General features: G+C 29.1%; 1 protein-coding gene across 1 annotated transcript in view; it reads right to left on the reverse strand.

Moving 5' to 3' along the window:
• Positions 1-1,214: 1,214 nt before the first annotated feature.
• LOC129231501 (acidic leucine-rich nuclear phosphoprotein 32 family member B-like) overlaps positions 1,215-15,327 on the reverse strand; it is a 60,993-nt gene continuing 46,880 nt past the window's right edge. Inside the window, exon 4 of the mRNA XM_054865829.1 lies at positions 1,215-2,179. Within this exon, the coding sequence (XP_054721804.1) occupies positions 2,022-2,179 (158 nt within the window). The 3' untranslated portion in view covers positions 1,215-2,021. The remainder of the gene's footprint in view (positions 2,180-15,327) is intronic.

A 15,327-nucleotide genomic window follows, 5' to 3' on the forward strand; every position in this document is an offset into this window, starting at 1 on the left:
GTATGTTGCCTACCGCTGAAGTTTTCAAAAGTTACCTGTATTGTAATACAGTGAAACCTGTGTAAGTTGACCACTTGCGGTGCAGTACTTTGGTGGTCAACTTATAAAGGGTGGTAATGGTTTTTTTTTTTTTTTTTTGTCATTTCCTTGCACCATGGACCATGTATTCATTTCTGGAATCATTGCCACTTACTCTTTCTGTTTAAGTCACTTTTATTGTTTAACATTACTTTGAAATATTCAAAGCCTCAAAATATTGCTACTGGAAGAAAAGACTTCGAACTTTTTCTACTGACACCAGTTTTTTTATTTTCATTGAACAGAAAGTACAAAAAGCAATCTCAAATAGAACAACAAAAGAAAAACAAGTTCGGAGAATTAGGAGCAGCATAAGCTTTATGCTGTTGTTTTATTTAGTTGGTAAAATGCTGGTCTAAAGCATCAAAATTATTCTTGGAAAGCTATAAAAAATAATAATAATAAAAGAAAATAATTTGCTTAAGTTAAAAAAAACCCTAGTGGTCAACTTACAAAGGGTTTTTTACAATACTCCGAACCAAATTTGGTGTACATTAGTGGTCAAGATAGAGGTTTTCCTTTATTATACAAGATAGGTCCAATTCCGTTCCCGACAAAAGCAATAAGTTCTTGCCAATTTAAATATTACTGGGACCTTTTTATATTCTGTGCAGTATTATTTTAGTTAATATTAAGCTTATTTGTATTTTTAATAAACTGTACAATCAAGTGAAATAGTTTGTTTCATTTACTCACTGAAACATTTAATATGCTTTCATTTTTCACTATATTTATTCATTCATTCACTTGTTTTCTTCTCCTTTATTTTTCTTCATATATTGATTGATTTAATCATTTAATTGTTTATTGCTTTATTATCTTTATTTACTTATTATTTTGATGAAAAATATTTTTCACTTGGCCCTATGAAAAAGTGAAAAATGTTGACTTTTTTTTTGAAGACTCAAATTTACTGCCAAAAATAAAAAATACTGTTTCAACGCGTTTTATTATAAAATAGAATGTTCATTCTTTGCCCCACATTCCCCTACTACTGAACACCAAATATCTTCAAGGGCAAATCAAAAATAGTTATGCAATGCACTACTTTATACCTAAAAGTACATTTAACCAAGTCTGCATGGCAATCCATTATGAATTCAGATAAAAAAAACCAAGTCAATAATATTCAATCAGACTGTATGAGAGCTTTTATTGACAGCTTAGGAACAAAATACACGACAACTTGAATCAAAATACAGAAAACTTTTCCTTTTACACTTAGCAATGGAAGAAATTTAGAGCAGTATATACAATAACAATGATTGATAAGTGAAAGAAAAATGGTATGTGCAAGTGAACATAAAATGATGATCAGCATAAAGAAAAAGAGAGCTACCCACAACCATTTAAATATTATGATTATGGCTACATTTCCCATGAGATAAGTTTAAACACAAATTATAATTTTAAGCATCAAGTTCAACTTGATTCACATAAAAAGAAAAAAAGAATTTAAATTCCAATCAGAATGACTTTTCTTCATGTTACTGGGAAATGCAAAATGAAGTTGATGATAAACATCATATATAAAAAAAAATCCAAGCGTATTTCATTCAAGCTGCATTGCCTGTCACATACAATCTGAAAAATGATGGTGAATTGAAACATCACACACAAATGACAGATGAGATGAACTGGGAGATGTTAACTTCAAAAAATATTGTGCAATTTTAACATCAACAACTAACAGTTATTGCAATAATGGCTACTTATACCTGTAATCAAAAGAATCTATTACCATCTTTTTAAAACATTGATGGGAGTCACATCTTCTAACTCTTTCTTTTCATTTAATTGCTACATGCAACAATTTTGATGACGTCCACAATAAAAAGGACTTGAATTTTTAAAAAAATTAAATTTTTAAGTAATAATAAACAAAATGCCAATATTATTTGGTTGCTAACTATCCCCCCAAAAACAAAGTTCAAAACTGAATTTTAAGCTTCCTCCTCTTCTTCTTCATCCTCATCAGGACCATCTTCATCACCATCTCCTTCACCATCTTCACCTTCATCATAATCATCAGGAACAACATCGTCTTCATCTTCTCCATCTTCATCATATTTCTCCTCTGATTCTCCATTTTCTTTCTCATCTGCAATTAAAAGTTAAAAGAATAAATATTTGTACGATATTAAATGTTTGCCATTTCAGATATAGTAAAAAAAAAATAACAGCAACCAATTTATAAGCAGTGGTGCAAAGCTGGAAAAATAAAGCACGGTTATCTATGACTAAATTTAAAAGCACTTAAAAATTTCAACTCTTCTATAGAAAAATTTAAAAAATACTGCTTAATGATTTGACTAGATAAAAATGAACCATACACTAGAAGTGTAATGGCTGAGAACACCAGACATCATATTTATCATAAAACAATGAAAATGAAATTAGGAACTGCAGCATATATAATGACTGATTACATGGCTTCTTAATTACAAGAAGCATTAGATAGTGAAATCAAATTAGAATTGAATACTCCATTGATTAGAAACCCAATCAAATATAGAACGATTCTAGTACCATCATTAAGCATCTGTACACCAGACTTGTGAAATTTTTTGAAAAGAATGTCTTAAAAACACCAGGACAGATTGAATTTGTAATTACTTTTAATATTGTGCAGTAATTTAAATAAATTCAAATTAAAAACAAAATGCAAAAACCAGGATAAAGCTTAAGATACAAGCAAATGCTTGGAAGTAAAAAAAAAACTTAATGCATCATTGAATTTCAAATGCCTGAACCATTTAATCCAAATAAAAATTCAATTGTTTTTATGAGCTGGTAATTTAAAACTCACACACACCCAGGAAAGCAAGCATATAAATACAACATAAGCTGCATTTTTATACTATCTTCCACTTTCTTAAGAATTATTTTAAAACTGTCAACATGAAAAAAAGGCTTTCAAAATGGAGGTCACCTTTTTTTTTTATTGACAAGTCACACAGAGCACATCATAAGTCATTTGCTCATCGAGCGATCATAGATGTTGTTTCTACACCACTTTAGAAATAAAAGTCGCTGAATGGAAGCTGCTTTATTTTTTGAATGCACGAATGAGTTTACAGAATCAATATTTGCTTGCCTTATAGCCTGCACTCTATAAGTGTGAAAGAACAATTAAGTCAAATTTTGAAACAAGAAGTTCAAAATAAGCCTAGTAATTGAATATCAATTTGCCATCTAAAATATGAAGCATTTATTTTCATTGATATAAACATTTAGTGCAAAATTAAGTTATGCTTTAAAACTTTTAAGCAAAAAGCGGCACCGTTTTTTAATGAAAAATAAATTTTTAAGAAGAAAACTAGAAAACCTTAGAACTCACGTATACCACTAGGCAGAAATTTTGATCGTAATTGCACATGAAATACCTAGCCCTTAACTTTCAATTAGCTGAGTTATATACCTTTTAAAGACATTACAGCTTACAAGTAGCAGTGCGACGTTATAGCCAGACTCAAGCGCATGAGATGTCATTTTCTTTGAATGTAGTGTCATAGCCAGACTCATGTAAGATGTCCAGCAGACATACCTGAAATTCATTTAAAGGATGTTCAACATTAGACTTTTCATTAGCGAAATTTTTACATTTGGTGTATGACCTGAAACCAGTCATATCTGGCATTCTCTCTTCCTAAAAAATTCACAAGCATCCGGTTTTGAATATTTGTATTATATTCATGGACACTCATGGATTTTGTTAGCCACGAAGCAATTCATAGCACAGGCAGTCTCTGGCAAAAACCTTCTCTGGGCAACCTTGATAAAAATATTTTATCAGTGTAATGTTATATTGGTATAAGATGTGAACCAATGGGGAGAGGAAGAGGCTGTATCACTAATTGAAGGGGGGGGGGAGTATTTTGCATTAAAAATTAAAAGCAGATTCTAATTCTATATCAAGAAAAAAATACTTTTGATTGGTTATTTCAACTGGGCTTTTTGGCACAAGAGCCTTAATAGCCTATACAGCTGCAAATCAATCTTTCGATAAACAAATATATAACATGCTTTCTGGATTACTAAATCAGAAATGGTACATGGCTAAATTATTGAGGATGGTTTAAAATATGCCCGAAAGCATCCCAATTTGCTTTTTTTTAATTAGGAAAGGGGAAGAAAAAGACTAATATTCAATGCGAAAAATGTTGAGGTCTAAAAAAATATTATGTAGCAATTAAAATGTCTTCAAAGCTTTCGTTTAAAAAATTAATCATTTACTATCAGATTTGATAAATTAAATTGCAGCATTAGCTCAAAATATTTTTACAAAAGGAAATAAAAAGTCAATTTTTATCACCTCCCCTTGTTTTAAATGGTTAGGAAGATGTATATGAGTTAAAAATGGTTGAGGTGTTGAAACAAGGAACAAACCTTATGTTGACCACAACCACAGTTATATGGCAGCACACATTACTCAAAATAAAAACTATATTGGAAAACTTGAAAGAACTACCCTTTAGTAAGCCTTAAATGCAAACCAGCATTAATGAAACACAAACTCATGCAGTTTACATAATGTAAAAGTTTAGGTACTTTTTTTTACTACAAACACTGAATGTGGCAATTTATAAAGCAAGGTGCAGTAAGATTCAACTAATTGAAGCAATACATTGCTGTTAGGAATGTTCAAAATATTTTAAGACCAGTGCAAATTTACAAAAATGATTGCATGTAACTCAACATAATTACAAAATCAGTACAAATTCTACACACTTAATTCAACAATCTAAAACCAACAGCAACTTTTACAGTAAACATACCAATAGGTAATTTCATATACAACATTGCAGCTTAAATCAAACAGCTTTAAAGACGAAATAGATCACAGTAAACATATGCTTTTTAAAATATTACATTTGAATACTATTTGAGCATAGTATTGCATTTTATTTTAGATGTGCACAATAAAATATCACATGTAACTAATAAATTACAATTCATACAGCATAAAATAACACAGCAAAAAGACCATGGGACAGAACATAATCAACATTATATATTAATAACTAAACAGGAAACTAGTGCATTTTAATTATCATAACATTCTTAAACATTTAAAAGTCCATGCCATGTACTGGCACGTAATTTTTATAGAATACCCAACTAAACAATGCAAAATTACATGCCATTAAAGCCATACACATAAAATGAAAAATAAGTATAGGACTGAGCTTCAGCATTTATACGCAGCTACAAAGAAAACATACAAAAAGGTATCAAGTTGTTTAGTCAAAATATATAATATAACAAGTCATAATATTTTTGTATAATAATGAGAAGTCACAAATATAACAAGACCATACATTCAAGCAAGCAAATATACCAAACAGTTACATATTTGTCTCAACATAAATCTTTTCTTCACTGAGTTTCATTTAGGAAATACCCAAAGAATTTACTAAGCTTCAAAATGCGAAGAATCCATATAACTTAACTCTTTGTACTAAAATAATATAAGTGGTAACAACTAATTCTAATGCTTCAGTAACATGCAAGAACAAAAACAAATAAAATAAATTCATAAACAAACATGTAAGAAAAATTAAAACTCCTAAGACAAGCCTCCACTTACAGGTATTAACAGATTTACAAGTATTGTGCAATGTTACAATGTTGATGCATTGGCGGAGGCATTACATAATCATCACAGAAATATAAGAACAGAATATCAAAGCTTTTAAGCAAGGATATATACCCAAAAAGAGAATCTTTTTATTATAAAGCCTACAGTAGCAAGACAAAATTTTTAAGAGTCGAAAAATTACCAATATGAAACTTTTACAAAATTAAAATACAAATTTAATTGATTTAAAGTTAATTTGATTACATAAAAACATGAATTGAAAATTTGGGGATGGGAAAATTTTAACCATACAAATAAAGGAACTGGAACTTCATTTATATACTGGATCCAATTTTCCCCACTTACCATATTGGTTCCTATTTTTTCTACTTATCTTTAATATGTAACAAATAATAAATAAACTACATGTTTTTTAATATATTAGTTACTATTTCTCCCGAATTATCCTTTATTATGAAGAAACAATAAGGTTATGAAATGAAAATTAAAACATTTTAAAGATGCACAATATAACACAAAGATTGAAACTTAAAAATGGGGGTGGGAAAAATAGTAACCATATAAATAAACAAGACCTTTATTCATGTACTAGTTACTATTTTTACCATTTACATTAAATGCATAACAAACAATTTTTAAAAATGAAGCAAAATTTATATGATTCAAAGATACATTATTTAACATAAAAATGGCAATGAGAAAAACAGTAACCGTATAAAAAAACTTTTTATATACTGATTACTATTTTTCCCCACTGATCTTTAACAAACAAATAATAGTTACATGAAGTAAAAATTTTAATGACACATTCGATAACAAATACAGGGAGGCTCAAACAGAACTTGATGGTCATGTCCCTCACCGAGGTTACCGACATAAGGAAGGTGCATCACTCAAAAATCAGCCTAAATGCTGCCAAAACTAGAGATTGAGCTTCCCTGTATATATTCAAATTGTACAAAAACTGGAACTACTAAGTTAGAAAGACACTTGTCAAATAGTTTAACAAAATGAGATAATGCAATATTAACAAATATAAATTAATATGTCACAAAAAGTTACAGCTGTATTTAGCATGTAGGAGGATATTTTTCTTCATCTCATTACTTTTATTCCGAAAACAAATGCTAATAATATTTTAGTATACACAGGCATTGAAAATTCACAAAAAAATAAATAATTACTTTTTAAAACAATTAATATAGAGCATGACTTGAACATAGGACATGTAAAGTTTACAAGAATATAAAATTTAAACGATAATTAACAGATTCTTTACAATTCAAACTTCATTACTATGTCATTACTTTAAAGTATAAAATCCTATTTACCGAAACACACAAATAATTTCAATAAACAGGGGGAAAAAAGTGTAACTAAAATTTTTAGGCACTATTAATAGCAATTATAAATAAATAATAACCACATACAAGCATTAATAAATTTTTGCATTTAATTTACAATGTGTGAAATATCCCTGCACTAAAACTGATCAAACTATTAATAATTATAACAGAAATAAAACCAAAATAAATTAAAATAACACATAAATTAAATATAATGGAAAACATTACAAGTAGACTTGGAGACAAACAAGCATGTAATATATTTCTACAAATTACTACAAAAAAGCACATTGATAACAAATAGCAAAATTTAAAAAACTATAGATTTCCCACCAGTAGATTTGAATAACCAATTAAGCACATTATGTAACTAAAGATTAATTAAAATTAATAATATACATCAAGCGCCAACGTCATTTATAAGCATTTAATGTATATGAAATATACATAACATTCATAACACAAGCTGTTACAAATTGCAGGAATAGAATCAAATAACATTTGCAAAGATATTTTTACACAAGAGTTGACGCCAGTTAAATTTTTCACAAGTAGTTTATTTAAGAACCAATTTATCGCTGCATGAAGAAAAGAAACATAACCTATAACTCACATTTTCCACGTCTTTACACAATTTTACAGAAAATCAGTTTAAAGTAGATTTAAAATTTACATTTTCTCAAGAAAATAATCTGCGACCTACATTTTTATGGAACACTTTATGAAAATGACAAAAAAATAAATCAGATTTACTTCAAAGTTAACATGTAAAACTAGGTTTAAATATTCAATTCAAAAAAATATATAAGAGCAACAATTGGTTAAATCATATAAATTGCAAAGCACAGCACAAAAAGAAAAAAATTATATATATACATAATATACACATATATATAATGAAAAATGCCTATGGTTTTACTGTAAAATATGTTCAACAACAATAACTATCCAGTAAAGTTGGAGTTCTTTTACAGATTTTTTTTTAAAAATTTAATGACATGACAAGCAAACATTAATTGAAATCAAAACCATTAATAATAAACTGATGATGAAAATAATAATTCATTTCACTTGTCCTACTTCCTTGAAACTTATACATTGGATACTTTATCATTTAAATGAAATTCACCAATTGAACTAATTACACGGCAAAACATACTTGATAGAAAAACAAAAATCACATGCAAAACTAGTACACTTAATAACTTTTACACAGAGCATACTAATTTCATGGGAGAGAATATGAATTTTAAGAAATTCAAACATTTATAGTTATAAAACATACATTACATTTAAAAGCAAAATATTCCATACTTATTATATTATAATTAGAAAAGGAAATCTTTCATAAAGAATAGGAGAACAATTATTTTAGCAGTAATATTAACAAAAAATACATTTAAAACAACAGCTTACAATAGTTTTGAGCTTTTCTATTATAATTTATAAATATTATTTTTTATAATTTATAAATATTATTTTCTATTATAATAAGTTTTCTCAACAGTAGAGCCATTTTTCATGTATCAAATGAAATTATTACATGCATGCTTACAAAATATGAATATTTCTGCTTAGCAAATAAAATAATGAAGTATTTTAAATTACCGCTTCATTGCACTGCTTAAGGCTGCAACAAATATATTGAAGGAAACAAACACAGTAACTTAAAACAATAATATATATACAGAGGCAGTTACTTCAAATTTATGCAAAATTTCCAAAATATACTACAAACGTTAAGAATTTTATTTTAGTAGAAAGTACGTGATTCTTAATTTCAGAAATCCAAATTAAGATACTACTTTACTCTCACACACGCATAACACGAGACGAACAATAAAATGTAACCTTGTTTATTTTTTTTTAAACATGTCCATCAAAGCAAGCAAAACTCTTGTTGAATAGGGGGTTCCCCCCCTCACCCGGAGACATTGCATCCTGTCATACCTTTAACTTTTCTATTTGAGTAGCTAGCCATTCAAAATTGTCATATATTACCACAAATAAAAAAAAAACACTGCCTGAAAATCAAATTCAAGTGAGATGGATACTAATACCTCATCACAAAAAAAACCTATAGACATGCAAAACATTTGAATGTTTTCTAGATTTGAACTATCAATATGTCCACAAATAAACTTGGTGCAATAAATGCAGAAATATGGAAATAGGAGTTAACACAGGAGCAACCACATCAATTAAAAAAATGATACAAAATAAGTAATGCATAAAAAATAAATAAACAATAGCACAAGAAAATGTAATGCTTACAAAAAATGCAATCAATGCAGAAAGCCATAGAAGCTAAATTAAACAAAGATCCATTAAATATTTCTTGGAGGATCAACTCATTATAGTCTTCAAGGACCAACAACTTATAAAGCTGAAAATATGAGAACTATGCTCTAATATTTTTTTGAATGGCGAAAGAGTAAGCACAATGCTAAAGAAAATCCTAAGCAATCAATTTAATAGGTGCAAAGCTAGTAAATAATACATATTCAGAGCTTGATAGCTTAGCTTTTATGTATATATATGTATAAATTAATTTTTTTAAAAAAAGGGAAATATTTTGCATTCACTTTAGAAAGCTTAAAGCTAAAGTAATCATTTCAGCACAGCTGTTAAAGCAAGGAAGCTTTTACATACAAAAACAGCAGAAGGCTTATTAAAAGCATAATCTTGAATGCTTATCTCCAATGTGTTAAAACACTTTGAAAAGACATATGAAGCAAAATTATAGATCACTTGAATATTATATCTAAATGACAAATGAAATCTAAATTTACTAATGTACTGAACAAAAGCAATAAAAATAAATAAAATTATATATGAATACAACAATGGTAGCACATACTCAAGCCAAGAATCACTACAGTTCAAGCAAAAGCTTTCTTTTATACTCTAAGTGCTCTATTACAAGGCAAACACAAGTCTACTAAGAAAAAATATGAAATACATAAGCATAAAAAATTAAAATTTTATACTACAAACTAATCCGGGGGGTTCTCAGTCTTTTTCGAATTGTGGCACCCTTTGAAGAATCCGAGTTTTCTCACGGCACTCTAGCCTATTGGTTATATTATATGTACTGATACTGTGGAAGTTTCGCAGCACCCCTAGCCTCTCTCTGCGGCACCCACTTAGAGAACCCCGACAAGCTGATTTTCGAACAGCCAATTTTCAATAAAAACTGAAGTCCCTTAGTAGATTTCAATGAAAACTCAAAATGAGTAAAATGGAAGGGAAAATCCCCCGCAGAATTCAATTATAATAAGTGAAAGTGCAATTAAAGCTTGAATAAAAACTTTAAGCACTGAATAAAAATAAATGCCATAACAGTCTTAAAATATGTCAAATCTAAAAAAAATCAAAGCAACCAAGCATTGCTGCAATTATTGGCTAAAACCACAAGCCAAAGAATAAGTGTCAATCAATCAAGCAAGACCCACAATTCAAATCAAAAGCAAATGTGCTCTTTGCTCTAAATAAATAAGTAGAACCACCAATTGATAGTTTTAATATTTGTTGTGTAAGTGTTTCCTTAGGTTGATCTTTCTCTATTCGAGTTTTTTGTTTCTTAAACATTTCAAGAATATATGTGTGGAAAAAAAATCAAGTCTGGGTAAATTATACGTAGCTTCAGGTTTTTCCTTTTATTTGCTTTTCTAGTAAGTACCATTCATCGAAGTTTTTCTATGGCATTTCATTCAAATGCTCAAAAAATCATTTTTTCTTTAAAATTAAGTTATTTGCTGCTTGACAATTCGGGTTAATGAAGTTTAACACATTAACAGCAGAGCTTAAGATACCAGCTATGAGTATAATTGAGAATTGAAATTTACTGTGTGTTCCATTTTAATTCTTTCTTTGAAGAATCCATGAACACATGTACTTGATGATAACAAGCTTTCATATCTTCTTAAAGCATTCTTTCACATAAAGGAGTTTCATAAAAAAAGGAGTGTCTCAAATTTTGTTTAAAACTTTTTGATACATGACAGAAACCAAAAACTTCTTCTTCTGTTCCTAAATTCACTGTTCATTTAATGATAAGCAAGAAACTAGAGGAACCTCCTAAGCTAAGCAATAAATCTGATCCACCTAACACTTCACTTCATTTTTATAATATTTTCAATTTTCTCAAAAATCTGTATGGGGAAAAGAAATCACTATCTAAACAAACATTATGAAGAACCTTCAGCAAAACAAGATAATTTGAAACAGTTTTAGAAAACAAAAATTTAAATTCATTAAATTCACTTATTTATAGAAACTACGTAAAATATAGCTATAGATCATATGCACCGCAATATTTTCATTATTATGGGTAAAATCTACTTCTCAATAGTTTCCTTCAACTATTCATAAACTATGTAGAAAGCATTTCATTGTCGAACATCTACTTCATGTGAATCATTATCTTTCGAATTTCTTTTTTTTTGTAACTTGTTTTGAAAATAAAACTAGATTGTATGCACATGAAACATTCTTCCAGGGCAGAAGAGTGGTTGCAGACCAAGGTCATCCCAATTAGTTTTGTTCACCCTCTCTTATACCCAAAGTATTGCTTCTTCAGCTTATTTTCTTTGTGAATGTTCATATCCTCCATCTTTTAATGTATAGAGTCACCTTATTGTTTGTCTTCTTACTTCTCATAAGATTTGTATATGACCTTCATAGTAGATTCAAGTTTTCAGCTGTAAAGTAATATCTCAACCATTGTAATGTAAACATTAGATGACATTCATGCAAATATATTGGAAATTTTTAAAAGGAGGCATATAAGCTTATGTTCTTGAAGCACAGTCCCAAGCCACATTATTGTATTTAACCTGAAGTACTGGAAGAAAACAGATTTTATTATTTATAGAGAGACTTTATTGTTTGTCTTTCTCATGAGATTTGTACATGTTTTTCATATTGGATTCCAGTAAATTAACATCTCAACCATTGTAGACATTAGCTGACATTCATGCAAAGGTATTGGAACCTTTAAATAGGGGGAGTGTAAGCTTTTGGAGGCACAGTCCCAAGCCACATTATTGCATTTAACCTGTACTGGAAGAAAAGATTTTGTTGTAAACATGTCCACCATTTACCGTGTGAAACTTCGGTCTTAGCTTTTCTGAACTTGCTTCCACAAAATTGGTACAACTCCAGAAAAAAAAATTTTTCTTCAGACATTACTCCTGAATTATATCATTAAATGTTTAATAATATAATGAATGTTAATGAAAATAATTAATTTTAAACGCCATCCAAATTATTAAATGTATATCAGTAATTTTGCTCCTCAATGCTTTCAATACTTCATCTGTTTAAAAGAACAGAAATATTTATAAAAAAGAAGCAACTGCCATTGTACAAAAACAATACACTTTACATTAATTTACAAGTGACATAACATAGAATGCAACAGCTAAAATTGTAGTTGATTTTGTAATTATATGGAGATTTGAATTTAAATACTTTAAATTACAAACTTGGTTATACAAAAAATTACAAATTTATCCAATATATAGGCCACTTAAGAAACACTGATTATAAATATTTTCAACATATTTGTAAAGCATTAGTCTATCTACTGCACCTTGATTTATAAGTTTTGCTTTGCTCGCTCAATGTTAATAGTACAACAAGTACCCATTTAAAATTTCACATTTGTAAACTACAGGTTAAAAAAAAAATTCTAACCATACTTCTGCCATTCTGGTCAACATAACTAAGAGAGGTCGCTCATGTCTTATTTCTAAACCAAAGAATATGTTGTCAAGGGCAATTATGTGATATATACCAAAGTAGCACATACGATTTTGCCAGAGGAAAAAGCCATATACTAAGTGCACCAGTAGCTAAATCTGTATCTGCTCATGACAGATTTTATTATTTTTTTTTTTTTACACATCTAAAGGAAGTGTAGAGAACTGAATTTAGAAATGCCAGACAGTGAAAAACAGGTAACAATCTTACACCGTTATAATTTTCATGCAAAATAATTCACAGAGAAATCCAAGTAATACATAAAATTTACCAACAAAAGAAAATTCCTGAAATAAAATATTTGATTTCATGGCAATACATATCATAATGATGCATTCTCTTTTGTTAAGTTATATATTCTGTGCAAATTAAATCACTGTAAACCTAGAATCAATAAAAAATAGTTATCACAATTCAGCCATTTACAATTTTAATACAACAAATAAATTCATACTTAAAATAATTTTACAACTTACCTGTGCAGAGATGTTTCTTATTCGGATATGAGATTTAATTGTGTAAAAAAACTTAAGTCTTATGCTTACTCATAAAAACCAGGAAATAAAAAGTCTTGGGCAAAGGATATGTTCTTTTGCATTTTCACAAACTTTTTGTACCTTAAAATCACTACAATCCAGATTGCACTGTGATTTATTATTCTTTAAGTAATTTCATTACCATTATTACCTAGTCAAGATGCACCTGCCAACTTGGAAAATGCGTAAAATAGTTTTTATTGTTTCTTTTAAAGACACATTGGGCAATATTAGAAATTTCACAACCTAGACATAACCTACCTATTAGGGCTGGGTGATGCAGGAATTTCTACATCGTGATGCATTGGCAACCTTTTATTGCAATGTAGAAATGCATCATGATTTTTTTTAAACTAAAATGTGCTTGTTTAAATTCTATTTACTATACATATAGAAGGTATAAAACTTGTATATCATGCCTGATACGAGCGCAAGCTAGTGAGAAATATGGAAGACAAGTTGAGATTACAATGAGTCTGTTTTTTCAATGCAAAAAGATGTAAGCAAATGGTTGCAAAGCCATGCATTCCATTCAATAATTCATATTCTTGCATTAAAACAAGGTTTCTAGTAACCAGTAGCCGACGGGGGGGGGGGGGGGGGGGGGACCAGGACACCCTCAAAGAGGATTTCACAGTTTTAAAAAATATAAATACAGTCGAACCTCCATATATCGAACTTCCACATATCGAAATTTTCTATACATCGAAATCCCAGCAAATTTCTATGTTCATTACAATGAAAAATTGTTTCTATATATCGAAAAAATCTCTATATATCGAAATTTTTTCGTGACATTCGTGGATTTTTTTTCCACTGTAAACTGTTTGTCTTATGAAAGATGAAGGTTAGGGGACAAAACTACGTTCACTGAAGGTTGCTACGAAACTCATAAGGAATCTGGGATTGAGGGGTGTGTGTAGATAAGTTGTTGTTCCGTTCTGGAGTTCTTAAATTCCCTCATGTTATTTCCAATCTTAGTTGTTACAAGCAACACTAAAATCAGTTTCAAGTTATCCCTTTTGTCTGTTGATTATCATTCCTAGTCTTATTTTAGCTTTAATAAAAATCATTCAAGTTAAGTAGATTGATTTTTTAGTTTTCTCTCGATTACATTGTCAAAAGGAAAACCCTCTAATGTTGTGGATCAAGTTGAATTGCCGAAGAATGAAGATGTATGAAGGCGCAAAAATGTAATTTCTGTTAATTTTTAAATTATTAACATCCGTTTAATCCGATGCTCGTATAAATAAGGAACTGGGTTTCATACACGAAAATTAGCTTTAATTTTAATGTTTTAGGAGATTTTTTTTATGATGAAATAAGATCGTTTCTATTTATCGAAATTTCTATATATCGAATTTTTTTCCGGCAATTTGCTACTTCGATATATAGAGCTCCGACTGTACTTTAATTCTGAAAACTTCCACCAATATATCTTAAATAATATTTAATCTAACAAATTTACCAAAAAATAAACTGCCCAATATTGCAGTGGGAGGGAGAAATTACATATGGCCTCTGGGGCAAATTCTGCATAGATTGGATTCAGTTTATATTTGTCTTTCAAACCTTTGTTACGCTACAAAAATAGAAATGAGTCGTTTCTGAAAAAATGCATAAATTTTACATTAAAAAAATTTTTTTTTTGGGGGGGGGGGGGCGGTGACACTATGAGTTATTGACCTGTGTGATACCTTCACTGCTTGTAACACCAAAACAAATGTCTGCATTTTTCGTTACTAATTTGCTCTTTAAATTTTGATTTCTTTTTGGCAAGTGACTATATATATAATAAATTTATCATCAATATATCTTTTGTCAATAACTAAAAACATATGTGCATTTCTTACATGTTTTGGGAGAAATGAAGGTCTAATTCTGCACCTTTATTGTTTAAACAGATTGAATTGACACATTGCCAATTCAACATTAGTGTGAAAAAATTAGAGCTAAAACGGCAGCAACATTGGAGAGGAGTTCGTACATCGGAGCAGTA

Source organism: Uloborus diversus, chromosome 10, assembly GCF_026930045.1.
Source record: "Uloborus diversus isolate 005 chromosome 10, Udiv.v.3.1, whole genome shotgun sequence".
Lineage (NCBI taxonomy): Eukaryota > Metazoa > Arthropoda > Arachnida > Araneae > Uloboridae > Uloborus > Uloborus diversus.